General features: G+C 40.2%; 2 protein-coding genes and 2 non-coding genes across 5 annotated transcripts; all 4 read right to left on the reverse strand.

Moving 5' to 3' along the window:
- Nucleotides 1-3,751: 3,751 nt before the first annotated feature.
- rpl3 (ribosomal protein L3) lies at nucleotides 3,752-8,470 on the reverse strand. The gene is made up of 9 exons (XM_044051188.1): nucleotides 8,396-8,470; nucleotides 7,703-7,895; nucleotides 6,327-6,495; nucleotides 5,822-5,957; nucleotides 5,254-5,440; nucleotides 4,887-5,149; nucleotides 4,707-4,802; nucleotides 4,252-4,371; nucleotides 3,752-3,886 (listed from the first exon to the last, which is right to left on the reverse strand). Exons 1-9 carry the CDS (start codon nucleotides 8,441-8,443, stop codon nucleotides 3,842-3,844), a joined length of 1,257 nt encoding a protein of 418 aa, XP_043907123.1. The 5' UTR covers nucleotides 8,444-8,470; the 3' UTR covers nucleotides 3,752-3,841.
- On the reverse strand, nucleotides 3,966-4,099 carry LOC122785934. The gene has a single exon (XR_006362375.1). It is a non-coding gene; the product is annotated as a small nucleolar RNA SNORA54 (small nucleolar RNA).
- Nucleotides 5,690-5,781, reverse strand: LOC122785938. Its single transcript, XR_006362379.1, has one exon. It is a non-coding gene; the product is annotated as a small nucleolar RNA U83B (small nucleolar RNA).
- Nucleotides 8,471-9,105: 635 nt separating the features above from the next.
- Nucleotides 9,106-19,002, reverse strand: slc25a39 (solute carrier family 25 member 39). Of its 2 annotated transcripts, none has more exons than XM_044051583.1 (12): nucleotides 18,846-19,002; nucleotides 16,653-16,764; nucleotides 16,208-16,267; nucleotides 16,043-16,087; nucleotides 14,274-14,383; nucleotides 14,132-14,199; nucleotides 13,862-13,986; nucleotides 12,998-13,171; nucleotides 12,791-12,900; nucleotides 11,737-11,818; nucleotides 11,551-11,637; nucleotides 9,106-11,472 (listed from the first exon to the last, which is right to left on the reverse strand). In XM_044051583.1, the coding sequence occupies exons 2-12, from the start codon at nucleotides 16,753-16,755 to the stop codon at nucleotides 11,354-11,356; spliced, it is 1,083 nt and encodes a 360-aa protein (XP_043907518.1). In that variant the 5' UTR covers nucleotides 16,756-16,764; nucleotides 18,846-19,002; the 3' UTR covers nucleotides 9,106-11,353. The 2 variants fall into 2 exon arrangements, with proteins under 2 accessions (XP_043907518.1, XP_043907519.1); XM_044051584.1 differs by lacking the exon at nucleotides 18,846-19,002 and adding an exon at nucleotides 16,898-17,212.
- Nucleotides 19,003-22,300: the final 3,298 nt, after the last annotated feature.

Here is a 22,300-nt window from a genome sequence, read left to right on the forward strand (position 1 = left end):
TCTTTTAGTATCTGTTCATTTGAAGGTCGAGAACAAGTGAAGGCCTTTTTCCACCGGAGAACGAGGCAGACGGTAGAATAATATCTATTCTTTTAACAGAACCTTCTCGTCTTTTTCTCAGTCCCTGTTCGCTTTCTTTTTCCCTGGGGTTCCAGGAGGGGTCGTAGCCAACAACCAAAGGGGTCAAAGTTCACAAAGTGGAGACTCCACACACGACTTCTGCAGAATTCAAAAAAAAGAAAAAAAGAAAGGAGCAGAGGTGGAGGTAAAGAAGAGGACGCCAAACACAAAAACAAGATTGTACGAGAGAAGCTTTGTGACTCACAAGTTCAGAAATTAAATGCATGCTATGAAATTACAGCAAATTAAGGGGGAAAGCAAAAAAATGCTAAAAGTATTAATGTTTTCATGTGTACTTTCATTTTTTTAACTATTTATTTAGGTCATTTTATTGCTTTTGTGAATCAAACCAATCAACATCGAACAAAAAAAGAAAAACTGCTTTTTTAAAAATAGTTTGGATTGATTTCGTCATGGAAAATATTTATAAATAACATGTATTTTTTTGTGTGTTTTTATTTTTAAAACTCACTCAGCCTTAGTCATTTCTTTTATTTATTTTTTTTTTTTTGTTTGTTTTTTTTGTTTTTTAAATGTGCTGTTCGTTTTGAAAAATGAAAACTTTAAAAGGTGCCAAAACCGAATGATCCTATACTTGGATGCATCAAGTCCTGATAAATAAAATACGAACCCTAGGGGGAGCAAATCACCACGTTTCACTGCGTGTCTCTCACACACCTTTTATCCCACAACGCTGGCTTTTTTTGTTTGTTTGTTTTTGTTGGTACGTTTTTTTCCACACAGTAACGATGAGATTACAAAGTAATTTAGCGTCAGTCCCACACGGCGATGGAAATCACGCCATTGCCAATCCTGTGAAGACCGAAGACGGTATGTAAGAAACGGACCTCCTGGTTTGCAAAATGCGAACATGCGACAAATCGTGACTCTCGAGGCATGAAGATTGTTCATCATGACCTGTGGTTCCTTCAGTCGCTCAAGCTGAACACAAAGAAAAATGTCCCCCAAAATGGAAGATGCCTGTAAGACTGGAATTTCTTTCCAGAAGAGAGAAGGAAACACAGGTTTGCAATAACAGCACCAGCTTGAGTGAGGAGGACGTTCAGCACCTTTCTACACCACTGCACTGAAACCTGTTTGTGTGTGTGTGTGTGTGTGAATGAATGGAACAACAGGAAAGTGACGTTTGTAAACCGCTCACTCTCCCACACCAAAGCTCATAGAGAAAATCAGTGATTTGAACATCACACACACAGGAGTTGATCCACTGCTGCCTCCATCACTAAGTTCAAATGTGTTATTTTAATGATTTCAGTGTATCAGATCCTTCATTCAGACTGACATCAGTGACACAAAGTGACCACACGAGGCAGCAGTAGACCAGCAGCTCCTGTGTCCCCGCGAGCTAAGATCACAGATTTTCTCTCTGGACTTTGGTGTGGGAGAGTGAGTGAGTTTACTGTCAGAAAATTGGCAAAATAAAGCGACAAACATGACACAGTCTTTCTCTCGTTCGTGCCAGAGATGACTCACAACTTAATCGAGAATACAATATTGTCGTAAATGATGTGGTTTCGTGAGATTAAGTTGTCAGTCTTGTTTTCAAATGACGAAACAGCTTCACTGAGGTTTATTAAGCTTTCCATCCTCACAAATCACATAATAATGATGTTTAAATCACAGCCTGTGAATTACAGTGTAATAATTATTATTTAGTGTACAGCCTGTGGGTGTCAATAAAACACACAGTGGGCACAGAAGAAGTGGATTTTATAGAAGTAAATAATTGTAGATGTGGAGAAGTAGCAGGACAATCCTCTGTCTCTCTCTCTCTCTCTGTCTCTCTCTCTCTGTCTGAGCGTGACAGGCTGTGTCGTTACATCATCTCATATCAAACTGACCAATGACCTTTCTGACTTTACTGTTCTGGGGCAGTGAGACCCTCAGGTCTATGATTAATTAAGAATATGTTTCATGTTTTTATCTCACTGTTAGACTGTGTGTGCGTGTGTGTGGACTGACTCAGCATTCCCACATAATAAACAAAACAGGGACACTATTGCTGCATTCCAGAGGTCAGAGTTCAGAGGTCAGAAGTGGGAGTGAATCCTCAGAGTCGATCGAAACTAAACTTTGTATCTTGGGTTTTGCCAAGTGTGAGGACAGAGGACAGTGGACGGTTCAAAAGACATGAAAAGATGAAGAGCAGAGGAACCAAAGTGGTGCTCTGTCTCTGCCCTCTGGTGGTGAGAAGAAACGATGGGCAGAAGGGACAGAAGAGGAGGAGGAGGAGGAGCTCAGAGGACGCCGTGTCCACAAACGGGTCTGGAATACTGATGTCACGGTGCAGAGGTGCAGCAGGAGCTGCAGTCTGACAGAGTCCAGACTAACTCACTGCCCCCACACACACACACACACACACACACACACACAGTCTTAACCATCACTACTACTAACCTTAGCCCTTAACCTAACCATACACCACATCTTCACCTTAAAATGTAAGAATTTAGGTCTTTAAGGACATGCATTTGTCCCCATAAGAAGACATGTCCCCATAATGTGACTGTATAAACAGATTTAGGCCCCCACAACATTAGTAATACCTGAAACACACACGTACAACATCCTTAGCAGGGACTTGCATCCTAATCCTAAAACCAGGTCTTTAACCCATAATCAGCCATTTTAAGTTGTGATGGGACATGAGGACAAAGCTCAAATGTCCTCATTATCACGTGTCAAACTATCAATCAAATTAAACTAAACTGGGACTGCAAGCAGTCCCAACACAAGTCTGGGAGTGCAGCAGTTCCCCAACCTCAATGTCTCTCTCACTCAGTCAGACTTTTATTCAATCTATCGTTTTTGTTCATCTTGGTCTAGGACATCTTCCCACCAAGTTTCGGGATATTCGATGGAACTCAATGTCTAAGTCATAGGGCACTTCCGGTTCTGGTGAATGGTCAAAATTTACCAAAACGCATAAGGTTGCTGTGGCGACTTTTTAGAATCCATAAAACCATTCAACAACTTTTCACCTTTACTGTGTCTAGCACACGTTGCCAGGTTTACTCATTTACATGAGGCACAAATCACCAAAACAGACTTCCTGTTGAGGCCATGGTTATGGTGGACTGTTTGTCTTGGTCGGTAGCGTCTGATCAGGGTGTTTCAATGCATATTAACCTCCTCATATTACAAAGGCATGGATATAATAATCTGAAGGATTAACAGGTTTCTCATCTGAACTATCATCAATCTACAGCAACCCGTGGTGCCTTTAATGTCACATTAGTGAAATCAGTCAAATGTATGATTATAAATTTGACTGATTTCTTTGCTTGAAAAGACGCATCTTAGAAAGTGCACAAAAAAAACTCATTTTAATTCAAGTTCTGACAGAGTGGTCAGTTTACTCTGAAACTTAATTCCCAGTGTCTTAAGCTTCTAAATCAAACTAGTTATTTAAAAACTAAAATTAGCCCCAAGACTGAGGAACTGTCAACTCAACCACAATCATGTGTGCAGGTCCACTTAAAACCCACTCATTTTTTACCCATTACTGCGTTTGTTCAGATAACTACTGAAATGAATGGAAGCTGCATAAAAATGAAATGTACGCCCAAACCCGAGCGACACAATGTGAATGACTTGAATAAAAACAGACTTAAAAACCATTTTCTTTTTTATTAAATAAATCTGCACACAATGATGCGAGAGTGGACGCAGCAGATTCTCTGGTTCGTCATCGTGGACTTTAAGCCGTCTCCTCCTTGGTGACTTGGTCTTTCTTGAGTGGTCCCTGTGGAGAAGAGGAAACAGAACAATGAGCTCAAGTGTGCGACGATGACGCGACCGAAGATGCTGCAGCGTCAGAAAATAACTGTTTCCAGAGAGTGAACAGGGAGCGAGCACAAAAACAGACACTGCTCCCCTGCCTCACTGGAGTTCACTATAGCACTGGAATGGAACCCGAGTTCACACTGAAGACTGAACCAGGTTACGAACAGTGCAGGACGAACACTTGAACATCTGCTGCTGCTTTTGAAGACCATTAAACTGCAGGGGCCTCAAACTCCAATGACCCAGAGGCCACTGACGTTTGTTTGGTCAGTCGGGAGCAGACAAGTGGACTTTTGCAAAGATTAAAATGAGTTCAGTTCTTACCATGAAGGCCTTCTTCTCTTCCACAGTCTGGAAGCGGCCATGACCAAACTTGGAGGTGGTGTCGATGAACTTGAGGTCGATCTTCTCCAGAGCGCGGCGGTTGGTCTGCACCAGCAGAGACTGAGGAACAGAAGGAGCAATTGTCAAAACGCTGCATCATTTAACAAATCAGCACTAGCAACAGTGTTTGGGTGCCTGGCAGATTTTTTTCATTAGACTAATCTTTACAGAAATGTCACTTCATACAGAAGTCATAGCATTCATTCTAAAAAAAAAAAATTTAAATGATGATTTAAAGAGATTCTGTTGCTTGAGTTGACAGTTAACAGACCTGTTGGTTTGAAAACTAAATTCATGGTTGAACAAGTTATGAAAATAAAAAAAAGTCAGAACAGAATTCAGTTCTTTGAGAACTTGCTCAGTCATGACTTGGCAAGTATTTAATGTGCCCTCACCTTGCGCAGAGTCAGCACCCTCTTCTTGGTCCCTACAACGCAGCCCTTCACCATCACAAAGTCGTTGGTCACTTCTCCGTAGTGGACAAATCCACCCTATAAAAAAACGTCAGTGAGCTTCATGTGCTTCCACAGACCCAACAGTCGATGCTTGGACACAGACGTGTTATGTTAACTTACCAGAGGGTTGATGCTCTTGTTGGACAGATCGTACTCGGTGGAGGCGTTGTTCTTCACCAGCTTTCCCTCCTTGGTGTGGTAGCCCTGGCCGATCTTGTAGATCTTCTTGTTGATCTCCGTGCGGTGGTGGTAGCCCTTCTGACCAGCACGGGCCACAGAGAAGGCCACACGTGCAGGATGCCAGGCGCCGATGCACGCCACCTTACGCAGACCACGATGGGTCTTGCGAGGGAGCTTCTTTGTGTGCCAACGGCTGGTGACGCCTGAGAGAGGGAGTGGACAACAAAGTCAACATTGGGACGTGATGAAGACAAGAAAATGTTTATCATCTTAAATTTGAGCAAGCAGAGTGTGGAAGGTTCTTTACCCTTGTATCCGTGACCCTTGGTGACACCGATGACATCAATCATCTCATCCTGGGTGAAGACGGTGTTGATGGGCACGGCCTGCTCCAGCTTTTCGCGGGCCCAGTCCACCTTATCAGAGATTGTTCCTCCATTCAGCTGCACCTCCATGAGGTGAGCCCTCTTCTGCTTCAGGGGCAGCAGACGCATCTGAACACAGAAGATAAACCATCAACATACACACGATATGCAGACTTTCAGCTGATTGTGATGTGTTAAAGCTGTAGTGTGTCCTCTTTAAATATAAAGCAACCTGGATAAGCTGAAACCTCAGCCATTTTAATAAAATCATAAAAATGGTTGAAATGTCATAATAGTCACAGGCCTGGACACATCATGTGATTCCATGGCTGTAGTTAATGGACAAAAAGCACTAGAAGTTACACTGCAGCTTTAACTGAAGTCTCAGAAGGAAGGCAGCATGGAAGATATCCTCATATGTGTCGGGCGCCATGCCTGACGCAAGCTCCGTGGTCTCATCACTGACAAACAAGCTTTAAGGGACACTGACACCTGGTGAATCGTACCAACCTGCGTGTGGCAGATGACACGGACGATCTGGCAGTACTTCTTCATGGCAGCAAAGTCCTTCTCCAGCTGCTTCTTTCCGTCATCGTCCTGCCACTTCTTGCAGTACTTGGTGAAGGCCTTCTTCTTGGACTTGTACCTGAGAGTGTGCAGCGTGGCAGGAGGAGAGGACACATGTGTTGGCACAGGTTCTTCATGACCACAGAGGATCAGAGGAAGAACACCGCGCGCAGCTGCCTGCCCCACTTTACTCTCCGTGAGGACGAGCGTGGGCTTGGTTCAGCTGGTGCACATTTTTTGGCTCATGGCTCAGTTTCTAAGAAGCACTTTCCACTGTCCAGAGGAGCCCGGAGCTCATCAGGGCACGAGGCACCTGAGCGGAGCTGCCACCAAGGGGCCACCGTCATGTTAGACTCACTCAGTGAAAAAACAAAACTTTAAAATTTCCACTGAGCAACTAACTGCTTCAAAACACACTAACTAGCAGCTAACATGAACCAAGCCTCACCAGTTCTTATAGAAGCGACGCTTGCACTCGTCACTGATGTGCTCGGCGAAGATGGTCTTAAAGGAACGCAGGCCGCGGGGAGTGTTCACGTAGCCAACGACACCGACCACCATCATGGGAGGAGTCTCCACGATAGTCACGGCCTCTACCACTTCCTTCTTGTTCACCTCTGGAGAGAAAAGAACACAAACCAGGACAGAGTTAACATCAGGGTCTTAAACAGTCGAGTCAACCGCACAGACTCAACTCGTCATGGTACAGACTGCGCTCAGTGCTCGACATTCAGCAAGGGCTTTAAACCCATTCTGTCCGCCCGTCGAGAGTCTCATCACAGGCAGAGCCACCATGTTTCCAGAAATCTTCAGAGAAAATCACTTTAAAAACCTGCTTCACTGTTCCACGCTGGAAACCTGATTTGTTCTGCACATTCAACACAAACCATTCCATTTTTATTTATCCTTTATTTAGCCTATAAAGTGACAGATACAAGATCTCTTCTTCCAGAGAATCCTGGTCAAGATAGCAAATAGTTACAGTAATAAAAATTTCAGGTTGAAGTTTTTGACTGCTTAGAAGGCTGTTAAGTGATGTATATTAAGAATGAAGTTTAGTCTGGATCTTATGAGCAACCTCAGCATCTTGTTTTTAAGCTGCACAGCTTCAGTGCACATAAGCACTATGCTACACTAGCATGTGTTTAACAGATATGATAAAACCCACTATTATTAAAACCAAAGCTTTTCACAACTGAAATACTGGTGTAAATAGTTTAAGTAGAAATCAGGATGAGAACAGACATCAGTTTGTCAAGTGTTAAAACTGCTATTCACTCATCTATAGTCTTGATTAACTCTGTAGTGCCAGAAGGGGGCATCAGTCAGCCAATTCATTTATGACTGAATTTTCCCACGTGGTGTGAAAGAGTTAACGCTGGAGCAATTTTAACTGAAAGCCTGTTTAGCAGGGGGATTGGTGGAATCATTTCACTTATGTGCCCCTTGTTACTAAGTGATGGCATTTACACTATAAATTATGTGCAAAGCAGCACAGTCTATCATGTGAAGGTTGATTTTTGTATGCTTTTAAAGCCGATATAAGTTTGTTTTACGCAGCTTTGAAATATGGGCATAAGATTCTTAAATTAAAACAATTTTTTAAAAGCAATTTAAATTTAAAATTTGCACAAATCCAACAAGAGTTCTGAAATAGACATGTTTAACTTAAGTGTATAATTACATGACTTATTTATGCCATGACTATTGCCAAAAACATACCTTGAATAAAAACACGTGGACAACATTTTATATTGTACACACTTATATTGCTTTCATTGTTCAAACGTTTTCATTGCTTGCTTAAAGTCTGTTTTGACTTACTTGATCCGGGTCGGTCGACCTCACGGACGATGTGGGTCATGCCGGCCTTGTAGCCCAGGAAGGCGGTCAGGTGGACGGGTTTGTTCGGGTCATCCTTGGGGAAGCTCTTGGCCTTACCGCGGTGGCGGCGACTCCTCTTTCGTGGCAGGAAGCCCAGGGAACCGTGGCGCGGAGCCGAAAACTTTCGGTGGGACTGATGGAGGAAGAGACACAGTAAGTTTCATCACTTCACTCTTAATATCCGGGCACGCGCGTTCATTTATCGTCAATAGCGGTTGATGGAATCTGGTTTATGCACCTACACAATGTTAGCATAGTTAGCTTCAATGAATGAGTAGGTTTTGCCTATAAAAAAAATATTACACAAAAACGAATAAGTCAACAAATTTTACCGTCTTCAATTAATGTCTAGAGTGTACTCTACATGATCGCGTACATTTAGACCGTTAAACTGCGACAGTATCTTAGAAAAACACATGGATTGTCGGTTAACGCCATGCAGCCATTTTGGGTCTGTGCGTGCGATGCAAGTGTGGCTTAAAACTTGAAAAACTGTACAAATAAATGTAAAACGTTAACACTGGATGTGTGTTAAAGCGAGTGAAGATAATAAAAGAATCCAGATGTGACGGATGGCGACGATGATACGTAGATTGTACAGAATGACAGCAGCTGCGCTTAGGGAAGACTCACCATTTTGTCTCCAGTCCGATTTGAAAGAGGCCTGATTCGAGGGAGCATCGCTGCTTTATACCTGAGCGAAATCTCGCGGGATTGTCCTCGACAAGAATACGCCCACCGCAGTTTTAACCAGCACAAAATGGTGTCATGAACTCAGTAGCCACTAGGTGTCACCGTTTCATATGTTTATATTTTTGTAACAAAATAAAAGCCTTGAAGCGTAAAAAACCTTATGAAACAAAAATAATAGATATTTAGCGATTCATTTGTATGAACGTATTAGTACTATTTTAAAATAAATGTGTTTTTTTTAACTTAAATGTAACTTCTTTTTTTAAAAAACAACTCGTATTTATTTTAAGAACTAATATAATATTTATTGTTTTATTACTTTTAGTATTTCTTTAAGAGCAACTCATTTTGTATTGATCTGTTTGAATGTTTTTTTTACCTATTTGATTATTGTAAATATATATATATAATTGATTTTTATTGTGATGATTTTTTTCTGTGTTGATTTGGACTTTCGTTTTTTTAAGAATGACTCATTAACATATTGACATTATGTTGATATTTTAATTTTTCTAGTCCAATGGATTTGGGCAATACATCAAGGGGATAAAAATAAAAATGCAATTTTCCTTTTTGTTATGTATATTTGTACTCTTTAGTACTTTTTATGACTATCATCTCTTTGAAAAATAAATCACACACAATTCAAGCTCTTTTACCTCTTTATTTATTCCCATTTCATTCATAATAAAAAAAAACAAAGCACATCTTTTAAATTCAGGCGGCGACATTTTGTTTCATTGAACAGAATGATGGAAAACAGAGATAAGATGAACATCTTTTAGCTGCAGTGGCTTTCATTTATGTTTTTTTTTCAGCAGTCATTTATTCTTCTGATATGTTTAAATATAAAAATGTACCCATGCACCACTAAAAACCCCCCTTTCACCTTCGAGAACAGAGAAAAACATTCAACGGACGTTTAAAACAAACATTGTTTATTGTGATTTTCCATTGTCAGCTCTTGTGTTGCAAATGTAAAGTGCTTTTGAAATGATCGAAATATTCAAATCTTCTGTGTGGAATTAGTTTTTGTATCAAATTATTATCAAACAACACTTTATGAAAAATAAAAATAAAACCACAAAATCAAAATATCGCTTTAATCATTCAAAATGATTGCATTTTACAATTTGTCGCTATTTTTAAACAATTAAATCGATATTTATTTTTTTGCAATTTGTGTATTCTAATGTAATATTCGACACAAATCTGAATTCCATACTTCCCGTGTGCATTAAAAGTCCATGTAAAGCAAACGCAGAGTTTCTCCTATTCTCATTTTACATTATTATTATTATTATTATAATTATTATTTTAGACCGCTTCCTTGGTCTAAAAATCTGGCTCAGCGACGCAGTGGATTCATTATTGTCATAACTCAACCCTAAGCATTTTTTAATCAGCAGTTTATTTATTTATCTTTCTGTGTCTACGTGGCAATGTTGAAAACAAAGACTAAAGAAACAAAAGTCAGCACAAACAGGGTTTGTGTACAGTGCGTCATTAAACTGAAACAGTGAAATCGCTCCAGAGCGTTTAAGTTAGTATTCCGTACAAACTTTAGTGGACTTAGTTGCGACCAAACAGCAAAGTTCACAGACTTTGGTCCCGGGTTGGCAACTTTTTTTTTCCACTCATTCAAATTTGGCAAAGTGGTTATTAGCACATTTTTCTGTGTTGAAGGAGAAACTCTTTGTTCAAGAACTTTACAGGAATTTTAACATCCTGATTAAAGTCGATACAGCGATTGTAGTGCGGCGACTAGCTTATTCTCTCAGCTGCGTGTCATGCAAGTGATATCAGGCCATGCGGAAAACACGGGTATGGCGACATTTCCTTTTGCATGCATGCAACAGTGCAGATGTAAAAACAAAAAAAAAATTTCATACCAAGCTTTAGCAATCCTCACCCTCGAGTGGCTTCAGTGTAATTATCAGAACTTCAGAACTACACATAATTCCTGCTAATCTGTGTGGTTTTGCGTTTCCAACCGCACCTCAAAGTTAAGGAAAATGTATTAAAAAAATCAGGCTGATGACATACGGAGGAATCGTATAGGAAAGTGCACTACTACTTCAGTCCAGTAGGTGGCATTAAAAAAGGAGTTGAAGCGCCAAACAAGCACGACATCATGAAAGTGTTAACAGTCGGCTTAAACAGCTGTAAAATGTGTTCTTCAGCACATAGTCCCGCCCCTCTAAAGTCCTGGGTTGCGAGTAGATGCTTCTTTGCCCTGGATAATTGCAGTGTAAACATGTGGAGGTTTTTCAAAAATCCCGGGTAAACGAGAAAAGTTCCTGTGGTGGGGAAAAAAAAGGGGGCTATTGATCCCCAGACTGTGGGATCCAGGTCCCTTCAAGCACAAATATCATCATGGACACCTCAGTGAGGCTGGTGGCCAGAATTCACATTAATTAATTGATTAATTATCGCAATACGATCGCATTATAACCCATTTAAAGAAAGGGGTCGACAGCATTTTTGACACTTCATGTGGAGATTGTGCAAAATATCTGGCTAACGGCGCAGTTCACTGGTTCCTTCAACTTTCAGTAACGAGCAAAAAAAAAACATCAGTCAGGAATGAATTCATGACATTTATCACGATTTGGAAAATGTATGCGGTGACAGGCTTGGTCGTCAGTGAGTCCCTCAGTGTCCAGGCTTGAAGTTTAAGGTACATTAAGTGACGCAACATGATTTGTTTTAAAAAATATATGCAAACTGATAAACCCTACATTCATAATTTACTTAAATTTTACCCCCTAAATAAACAAAATTTTTTAAATAAATAGTAAAACTGAGTACGTATTTTGGTGTGAGGCAGCTGAGGCAGCTGAAAAGAAATGTGTCCTATATGCATCTGGGAAACATGCAGCACTGCACGATCAACCTTCAGGGCGCCAGGCACTCTCGATTCATGTTCCACTCCTGGAAGAAAGTCTTCCCAAACTCATATGTGCTGATCATGATGGCACAGGCTGGCGCCACCCTGATCACCCTGGGTAAGAGACCTGAGGGGAATGACAACGTTCTTTATCTCTGAACATGCTTCACGAAAAAACTCAGCGTTCCATAAGACGTGTTTGTACCTGCAAACAGGCCTCTGTAGCCCAACTCAGCCCGGATCTTCTTCATCGTGCGCCACGTGGACAACGCTGTGGTTTTCTTTGAGAAAACTAAACAAAAAAACGGGGTAAAGGCATAAGATTCTTATCTGCGTTACGTTTTAGCTGCGTGACATTTTCTCCACATCAAACGAACGTGAGCACACAGACCTTCCCGTAAGTCCACGTCTCCCAGCTGGATCTGTCTCCGAGTCTTCACCACGTCAAACGGCATCGTCAGGAAGGCGGCAATCTGAATGCCGGGACAGACACAATCGGTTATGTTGAGTTCACAACAGGACCACTTTTAAAGGCCACTAAAATAACCGGGGTTCCTACACCTTTTGGTTCACATCAAATACAAGGACTTTCCAGGACCAGTTCCCCTTAAATTCAAGGACAAGAATGCGAATAGACAGTATCTGGTACCTGGTACTGGGTTCCTGCTCTGAAGAGATTCAGCTGAGCCGATACTAAAATGTGACATCAAAAGACTGCCGGCCGACACAAGAATCAAAGCCTACAATGTCCAACTGTAGATTTCTACTTATAGTTCCAAAATCTACTCAAAGTTCCAAAATCTACTTATAATTCGAAAATCTACGTATAATTCCAAAATCTACTTAAAATTCTAAAATGTACTTATAATTCCAAATCCCTCTGATTGATCAGAGAGTGTCGTCACTGAAGAGTCATGAGCGTGACGTCTGACACAAGAATGAAAGCCAACAATGTCCAACTGTAGATCAACTGAAGTCTTAAAAATTAAAACTTAAAAATGCTGAAAGCATTAATGTTTTTGTAAAGTTTAAGTAAAATGTCAATATTTAACAGAGGAGTCTGGTGTATTTTGAGACAGCACTGCTGAAAGGCGGCGATCGTGAGCCCAATCATGACCACGTTCAGTGGTATTTCAGTTCAGTGACTGTCAGACGGAGTCTGAAGTACTGAACCATTCCAACAAATCTTTTTAATCCACTGATTCTAATGATTCAGTTACACCCAAAACAACTGCTTCACAAGTCACTAAACCAAAAACCAAAACCATGTCACTGCATTTTCACCAGCAGCCTTGCTATGATGACATTGATGAGGAACTATAGTAATGGAAAACCGGACCAAACTGCCAGCCGTCAAGCCAGGCTGTATCATGGAAAAGCGCCACATGGTTTGCGCAGGTGTGTGTGTGTGTGTTTGAATGGCGTGTGAACACTGTTGTACTCACAGATCCAGAAATGGCTCCTGCCAAGAAGCTGATTCTGAAGGAGGCCTGAGGTTCCCCTGCCCGTTCACATAAATGAGCCTTCACCAGTTCATAGTTAAACCAGTAAACAGCTGCGGGGGAAACACGCACACACACAGAGAAAGACAAACACGTCAGCTTCTCAGGAACACACGGCATGTGCAGTGTGTCGTGTGGTGCAGCTCTCACCAGAGAAGGGAACATCTCGGAGTGTGGTGGCAGACCAGCCTCTCCACAGACACCGAGGGCCGTCCTGGGCCAGAGCGGAGCGCAGCGCCACCCGCAGCTCACTGTAGGACAAGCGCTGCGACTGCATCTTAGTCCTGATCAACTCAAGAGGACTGACCACCGTCGCTACTGTCACTACACACACGCGCGCACACGCACACACACACACAGAATCATGGATTACTTTCTGTCAGGGGACAAATATAACGTGAACACATTATTATTCATTAATATTATTAGATATTAACCTTAAACAAACAGAGCAAAAACAAATAATACTGTAAAGAAAATGAAACTATGGGGACATACGTGAAAACGAGGCACAAAGAATGTGAATTTTCAAGCAAAAACTGAAATTAATAAACCGTTAAAACAAATGTAAAATAATTATTATTGTGTCTCTTAGTGTTCTTCCTGACCTCTGTTAACTTAATTATCAGATTTATCAGATTATTTTGGTGTTAATATCATTCGCTACTAAAAGAGTTTTAGGGCCCATAGACATTAGTTTATCACCCTGAAGTCTTGTAAATACTGTACACTCTCCATTTTCTTCCTTTATGTTGCTAGTCCTGGCATATTATGTACTACAGCGTTCCGAGTGGTTGTGGCGGGTTCTGTGTGGACAGAGACATTTTCCTGAAACTATGCCGTGTTTACCGTGGGGGAACTTTTTGAAAAAGGCAAAGAAAAAAAAAAAAGATACATTCTGTGCCGTTTCCGTGTGGACGTGGCCTTACAACAGTTTGGTGTTTTTTTTTTTAAATAATAAACACAGCAGGAGTCCAGCAAATAAACGCAGTGTGAACATCTTTGTGCTCTTACGCCTCGCCGTAGCACCAGCGAGGAGAGGGGTGTGGCTGCCCTGGAGACCCAAACCGGACGTCAGGAGGTCTTTCAGCTGATCGTAGCAGGTGAAGTAGACGACAGTGGCAGGTACGGCCATCACACTGTGCACGCACACGCACACACACACACACACATACAAACAGAAAGAACATGTCAGAAAAGCTTAAATATCCACCCGTTTGCACAAACCAACCCCACTGCATACCAGTCAAATCCATGACATGGAAAACAATGTAAAGTGCTCACAGGGTTGGTGGTAGCCCGCTCCACAGAGATGTGAGTCCTTCATGTCGAATGATTTTTACAAAAGCGTCCTGAGGAACAAAAACAAACAGAACATTTTCATTTTTTTCACATTCATTTTACTTTTTTTTTTCCCAGAACTCACCAGTGTCCCACTGAAATGCGTTGGCGTGTTGTACCACCTGGTGCAGCTGGTCGCGTTCTGACTGACGTAGATGTGATTCAAGAGTCCGTTACAGTGAACGAAACACTTCCCTGTGTGAGACACACATGACAAACACAGACCATGAGGATTTTGATTATTAAAAAAACAACAACAACAACAACAACAAAAAACGCCAGTCATAGGCTTGGAGTTGCTGTCCCTCTGTCTGGAACTCGCTCCTCAGTTTTGCCTGTCGACATCCGACAAAATAATTGCAAGTATATTAACGTTTATAATCTGACAAATGTTAGATAATAGACAATTATTTTTATCGGATGTGGTTCAAGTTGGTGATACAGATTGAGCGTTTGATTTGTGAGCGTCACGAGGCTTTCAGGAGCTCACACATGTAAAGTTGTGGAAAAACGGCAGTGAGTTTAAAAACTTCAGAGCTGTGTTTTAACATGGGAGTCAATGGGAGGTTTGACTAGAACTCTCTGAGCTTTTAGGTTGTATGAAAATGAAATGAAAAACACACAGGGTTAGACAACAACCACAGCAACGTTTTTATGTAAAAATGATCCGTGTAGGTTGGAAATTGTGGGCAGGAGAAGAGTTTGTTAAGAGACCTCAGCTGATGCAATATGCACTCATAAAATCTGAAAACATAAAAAAAAAAAGTATGATTGTTTAAAAACCATAATAGATATCGAAACTTAGATTTAGGAAAAGAAAAGTGCCAAGACTTGTGACCCGTTTAAAGCTTCAACCACGTTTCTATGTTAAAGTATGACGACACTGTGAGGCTCCAAAGTGGGCTGGGTTTTTGGTGGAAATTACTCACATTTTTTTTTGCAATTTTTGTCGCCATGGTTACTTGAAACACTGAGTAAAGGCACACCATTCCCGATTAAACCACACGTTTTGATATAGAATGTGTGTGGGTATTCTCAAAGATGCGGGAGATCCCCCCCCCCAGTCATGCATAATGTCTAAAGACATTCCAGAAAGTGTGGTGTCCCGTCCTGAAAACATTCCAGACCCTGTAGAGACTTGACCTGACCCTTGGGTGGAGCTTTACTACGCTTCACAACGTCTTACTCGCTCCTGGCTGCCTCTTTTTCAATCTCAACTAAAAACCGATTTTACGTTTTTTTTTATCGATTTTACATTACGTTTTTATTGTTTTATGTACAGCACTTTGGTCAACTCGGATATAATGTATATATGGATATAAAGCCACACACAGGACTTTTCTCTGGACTCATGAAAAGTGTTTGTGCTTCTCAAAGAGTCAAGAGTGACCACACACTGTAAATCAGGGGTCTCAAACTGGTGGCCCGGGGGCCACATGTGGCCCTCCAATCGATTTCATAGATTAATTTTGCATCATAAATATGTTTTTTTTATTGTTGCATATTAAAATTATATCCAATCCAATCCAACTTTATTTGTAAAGCACAGTGGACCAAAGTGTTGTACAGAATAATGGATAAAGGACAGAAAAGTTCACATGAGGCAAGAGTACATATAAAAAAGTAATTAATACGGCATATTGATATGTAATTTTGAGCTCATAACGTCCACCGCAACTGTTGCTTTTCCCCAAAAAAGATGGGCTTTTTTTTTTACTTGACTGGCCCCCGACTCACCAGACGAGACAGTCAGTGGCCCATAGGTCATTTGAGTTTGAGACCCCTGCTGTAAATGCAAAATAAAATACTGAAATAAAACCTGATTTGTGTTACATGCACGTCAGATATACTCACATTTGGACGGATAGACAGCGCAGCGTGAGGGAGCAGAGGCACTGGCTACAGCCATAAGAAGAAGAAGAAGCCGTCACAAGATGCGACAAATAAAGGATTAAAATGACATTGGACATCTGCACACAAACGTGGCAGCGAAAATAGTGAATTTATTTCAATCTCTACCTTGTTGGGACAACGTTTGTTGAGTCTGCAGACGAACCTTCACAACGTCCAGAGGTAAGACTGTGGACAAGAGCACGGACATGAGACGAGTCCAAAACAAACTCAAACTACTTTAACTTTTAAAGTTACGATGAAATGAACTGTTTTACAATTACTCGTAACAATTACTCACTATTTTGATCATGGATTCCTAGGTTTGAGTGTTTAATAATTAAGGAATTCATTGAAGCAAGTTTCTGTGATTTTTCAACTTCTTAAAATGTGAATATTTTCTGGTTTCTTTGCTCCACGTGACAAAGAAATCACTGAAGACTGAATCATTTTGGTTTTGTGGTCAAAACGAGACATTTTGAGGTTTGAAAATTTACACTTTTGGACCCAGCGATTACTTGGTTACCACAAGAGTTGCAGCTCCAGAATGAATGAAGACGTTTTCGAAACTCACCACATAAAGATGCGAGGACCGCCCCGGTGCCAGAGGCCAGCATCTGCTGCACAATGGAGATCGCAACTTCGGACCTGCCGGCAACCTCCTGCTCCGCTGCCATCCTGCCCACCTGTGTCACACCAGGAGGAAGAGCAGACGTGATCAGACTGTGAACACTGCTGCTTCTGTTCTTCAATACAGCATTATAAAAAAGAAAAAACACAACACAACACAACACAACACAACAGGTTCAACAGCATTACACCAGGTTTGAGGCCGACTCAGATTTCAGCATAGCAGTCCAATCACGACAGCTCCAGATCAACTCTGTGCATTAGTTTCATTGCTGACACGTAACAAAGCACATTTTAATGTAGTCGTATATTTAAACTGAGGTTGAACTGGTCACTGTCCTATTTATTAAATGGGTCAACTTGGTCAAAAACCAAGGTCAAAACAAAGTTAAATGTGTAAAAACAATATATAAACAATTATAACGGGTAAACGTCAAGTTGTAACCCTAAAAGTTGGAGCAGACACACAGCGTGCGTGTAAGTCACACTCACAGTGAGTGAGTGAGTGAGTGAGTGAGTTGGGTGGGGCTGTTTTAATAAAGCAATGAAAACGGATAATTGCTTATCTATGAGCTGCAGGTTTTTGACAGCTCAGTCACTCCTACATGACAGAGTGAGTGGCAGCAGGTTATCAAATGGCGCCACTGAGTTCTGCCTTATTTAAAAAAGAAAAGGTGACTAATATATCAGGATTTTTTTATAATTATGAAACGTTTCGTCTCGAAACTCATTTAAAACCCAAGGTTAAAATGGTCAAAACTCCCGTACAAACCCATGAACATCCAGGTTGAATGGATGAAAAAAAACATTCCTAAATTGGTTTAACTGGTCAAAAATCAGTTTAAACCCATGATCAATTGAAGAATTTAGCAATATTAAAATAATTTAATATATAATAAATACTTACATAAAGCCAGGATGAATGGGTTATAATTATAATAATTTGTTAAAATGGTCAAAAAACTATTTAAACTTGGGTTAAAATACATTTTAACAGGGTTAAGCTGGGAAAAAAACACACCATTCAAATAGGTTAAACTGGACAAAAACCTATTGTAAAACTGGACAAAGAAATTGTACACACCCTGGCCAATAACCCATTTAAATGGGATAAACTGGTCAAAATATTGAAACCCAGGTTAAACTGGTCAAAAAACAGAATTAAATAGGTGGAACGGTTTATCCCCAGGTTAAATTGGCCAAAAATTCATATCAATCCAGATTTAACCACCCATCACAAAAAAGCTCTGATTGATGCGTCAAAAACTGTAGACAGGAAGTCACTAACATAAGCACAAACTTGAAAATGGGCTGAGGTAACACAGACAAATACATACAATACTTGTGTAATGTGGAAAAATAACATTAAACATCCTAAATGACGCTTCTAACCCCAAGCATCTTCATGGGTGTACATACACGTATATGTACACAGCCTCAGGCATCTGAACCAATCATTACACACACACAACCAGTATGTAACAAACTCATCTGATCATCTTCTGCTTCAGTTTAACTGGTTCTTATTCACACATTGCAACACATATTATATTATATTATATATTATACTGTATCTACATCAGTATCTTGATCATTTCTGAGATTCAATGATTAAAAGAAGCTTTCCGATTTTTCAGCATTTTAAATATTTTTAAATACACATATATATATATATATATATATATATATATATATATATATATATATATATATATACATACATAAACACACACACACATATAAAACGCATTTGAAGTATTTATCAGTATCAGTTTGCTCTCCTGATATATCAGGCATATAGCATATAGCATTTCAAGCAATAAAAGTCTAGAAAATATGAAACACAATAAACAGCTAAATTAATTAAATGTAAGGCAATTAAATGTGTGTGTAGCGTTAGCGTTGTGCTAAATTTGGCAGAAACATTAACAATTTAAATTGAGAATGAAGGAGAAGAGAGAAAACATGCTGAATTTAGACAAGACAAGAGAGACAGGACAGACAGGAGAGTCAAACCTGAGACAGTTGACACTGCAGTGCAGCTTAGCCGGATTAGCTTCAGTTAGCATCTCATGGTAGCGTTTGTTAATGTTGTTCTTTTTTCAAATAAAAACAGCGAGCGAGCGTTTTTCCTCACCTCTGCTTCTTCAGCAGCTGTCGGGGACGAGGAAGTCCTGTGTTTCTGTCGCAACGAGCATCGCGCCGCTGCCGCTTTTAAGAGCTAATATTTAGCTCCAAGGCAGCTCCACACACCAACGACCCCCCGTAAACATGTTTGGTTTGACTCGAGGTAAAGGGACGAAGGTCTGCTGTTCTGACGCACAGCCGCCGCTAGGGGGCACTGCCGGCCTGAGTATGGACCAAGAGGAGAGGCCAAGGAGAGGAATCTACAATCCTGTATGAAGTATCTCAATGGGAATAATTGAGTATAAGTACTGAAGTTACTTTTTTATAATATTACTTAACTACTTAAGTACTTAAAGTATATGATGTTTACTGTACCTGAGTATCAAAAGTAGGACTGAAACAATTACTCATTAATTATTATTATTATTATTATCATTATTATTATTATTAGAATAGAATAAGTCTTTATTGTGCACAAGGGTGGAACATTATCTCTGGCTCACCAGCATGGTAAACAGACAACAGTAAGGTAAAAACATTGTCATACATAAAAACATATAATAGACACAATAAAAACAGAGATAAGATACAGTGTAAATAGGAACAAAAGTAGAGGTAAAATAAGATCTAATAAGATAAATAAAGCACAAAGGTAAAGCAGCTGAGGTCCTAATGTGAATTGATCACTTTGTCGAGTTCGTTTGGCCAGAGGAGCGCTGTAGACTCCCAGACTTCAGAAGCTCAAACTGACAGGACAGAGGGTGAGAGCTATCTGCCAGGATTCTCCGGGCTTTCCTCCTTTTCCTTTCGGCGTAAGTGTTGGTCATAGGCTTCTGGGGGTTTCCCACAATTTTACCAGCCATTTTTACAATTCTATTTAGCTTGACCTTACACTTAACACTCAAATGACCAAACCAAGCACAGAGATGAAATGTTAAAACACTCTCAATATTCTCATTCAAACCGAATAATTTTTGTTTTTTTGACAAGACTACAAGACGACAAATTTGAAAACATCATCCTTTCCAGGTTTCCTGGCTCTGCTTGTCTATATGTGTCCGTGAGTAAAGACACTGAACCCTATGTTCCAGTGTGTGAATGGGTAAAAACTGTAGTGTAAAGCTGCTCAAAGATAATTAGAGAAAGACAAGTTGCTAGAAAAGTAAAAGTACAGATATGTGAATTTTTAGTACAGAAACATATTGGTACTTGTTACATTATAGCACTGTGTATCTAAACCAACATTAAGAAAACGAATAAATGAACATGAATAAAGTAGTCACAAACAACAACAAAAACAAAAACTGCCTTCGCTTTCAGATTCTGTTCCTCCAAATTCTAAAAGATTCCTTATGCTGCATTCCATGTACTTGGGAACTTGGAGGTTCCTGTGTTCCAGTTGAGAAGTTGGAGAAAACATGGAACGCAAACATATCTCAGGCTAGCCATCGTTAGCACTACCAGTCAATGACAACACAGCATTCATTTTGCAATCGCCGGCTTTCAGCAGTGCTGTCGCTAAATACACCAGACTCCTTTGTTAAACATTGAGATTTTAGACATTTCCTGTGCTAAATGTTGGAGGTTAATGCATTCAGGATTTCTTTACTTTTTAACTGATCTACAGTTAGGCTCATGACAGTCTGAGCTGCTCAGTTCGCTTGGAACCTTGCCAGAGCTGGTACTAAAACGTACCAGGAACTATCCCAAATGGAAAAGCAAAAACAAAAGGAGAAGAGCCAAATCGTGCTGGAACTGTATCGTGGAAACGCGTCATACTGAGGTTGGAAATGTATGACTGAAACGTTTAAATGGAAGGCATCATTATTTACTTGTGTACCTCAGGGCTAAATTTCAACATTTCAAAATGTTGATTTTGAAATGCTGCAATGTTGTTATTATGTAAGAAAAAGGAGACTGTTTCCAGCCCTGGCTGGACTGTATTATTGAGAGTAGGAACATGGATGACTCGAGTGGCATTTGCTATGAGACAGGAAGTGAAGCTCAGCTTCCTTGAAAATGTCAAAGTATGGTGTTGTGTTTACATTTCAATACCAAACATGCGCTAGAACACGACTGTTAGCTAGTTCGGTCAGAATCAGCTTTGTGATTTCCATATTCCCGTAGCAGCCTCCGCATTAAGATTGTCCACATTGTGGATGCCACTTCCACAGAAGCTCAGCGTCTCTGGGAGTCACTTGGAGCAGTGGGCAAGGCATGAATGCTGGGCTTCTGCATGATGATTGGAGGAAGTACCTGAAAGGCAGAGCCAGGTTTTGATCGACAGCGTTGCAGAAACAAACACAACAGCAGAGCCTTTTCTGCCTCCACCCTGTGTGGATTTTGTGATGCAGTGTGTCGACATACAGCCACTCATTGTATGTTATTTACTCTGTGATATAGAACATTTTCATTTGTATAATAAAAACACTCTTACAGCATTTATAGTTTTACATAATTATCGCGTTTCCTTGTTCTCGTTGTTCATTTGCAGACTTTATGTGAGACTTCATATATAAGTAACTGGCCTGAAATGAGCACCAGCTGTTTCAAACACAACCTCAACTGTCACTGGAAGACTCTAAATGTCCTTCACCTAAACGAGGAGAAAACAGGCCTCTGGCCCAAAAATCCACTCTTTGTCCATTTTGATAAACTCGATATTTGCACGTGATGTTTCGCCTTTAATTTATTAATTCTGTCCCATTGTTTCCCCAGAAAGCTTGTAAAAAAAAAAAAAGAATAATTTATGAAATAGAACATGTACAACCTGGGCATATCATGTACTCAGTAGACTATATATATAAAGGCTTTTACACAGTTTCTGATTGTGCTGATACTGCACATGTATGTCAATTAAAAACCTTAAACGTTTTTCAGTGTATTGCTCTGTTTTTCTATTTTTTATGTTGGGGGAAGGTTTAGCTACTCATGATGGGTATATATAATTTTATTTTCATTTGTAGTGTCAGGATAAATTAAGATTGTTTTTATTTATTTATTAACGAAAGAAAAGAAATCTCCTGGATTTTAACTCTCCACACTTTTCCAATTCCAATACGTTTTTAAAGGTCCAGTGTGTAAAATTGTTTTTAAATTATTGTATGGATAGTTGTTTATATCAGGAGCTCCACGAAAATGACAGCCACTGTTATGAATTTTGACGCCAAAGTGAAAGCGACCAAAGCTGAGGTCAAGTGCACCGTGAAAGTTTTACATACTGTACCTTTAAGTATTTAGCTGCACAACACTCTCATTGTGTCATGTTAAAACTCATGTAATCTCTTTAATTATGGGTTCTTTGTTAACTCGATAAATGGCTGCAGAGAGAAGTGATGATTGTGAATAATACACTGTACACAGCCATGGTTTAATTGAACAGTAACGCTCTCTCTCTCTCTCTCTCTCTCTCTCTCTCTCTCTCTCTCTCTCTCTCTCTCTCTCTCTCACACACACACATGGGCG

The sequence above is a fragment of the Solea senegalensis genome, linkage group LG19 (genome assembly GCF_019176455.1).
Source record: "Solea senegalensis isolate Sse05_10M linkage group LG19, IFAPA_SoseM_1, whole genome shotgun sequence".
Classification (NCBI taxonomy): domain Eukaryota; kingdom Metazoa; phylum Chordata; class Actinopteri; order Pleuronectiformes; family Soleidae; genus Solea; species Solea senegalensis.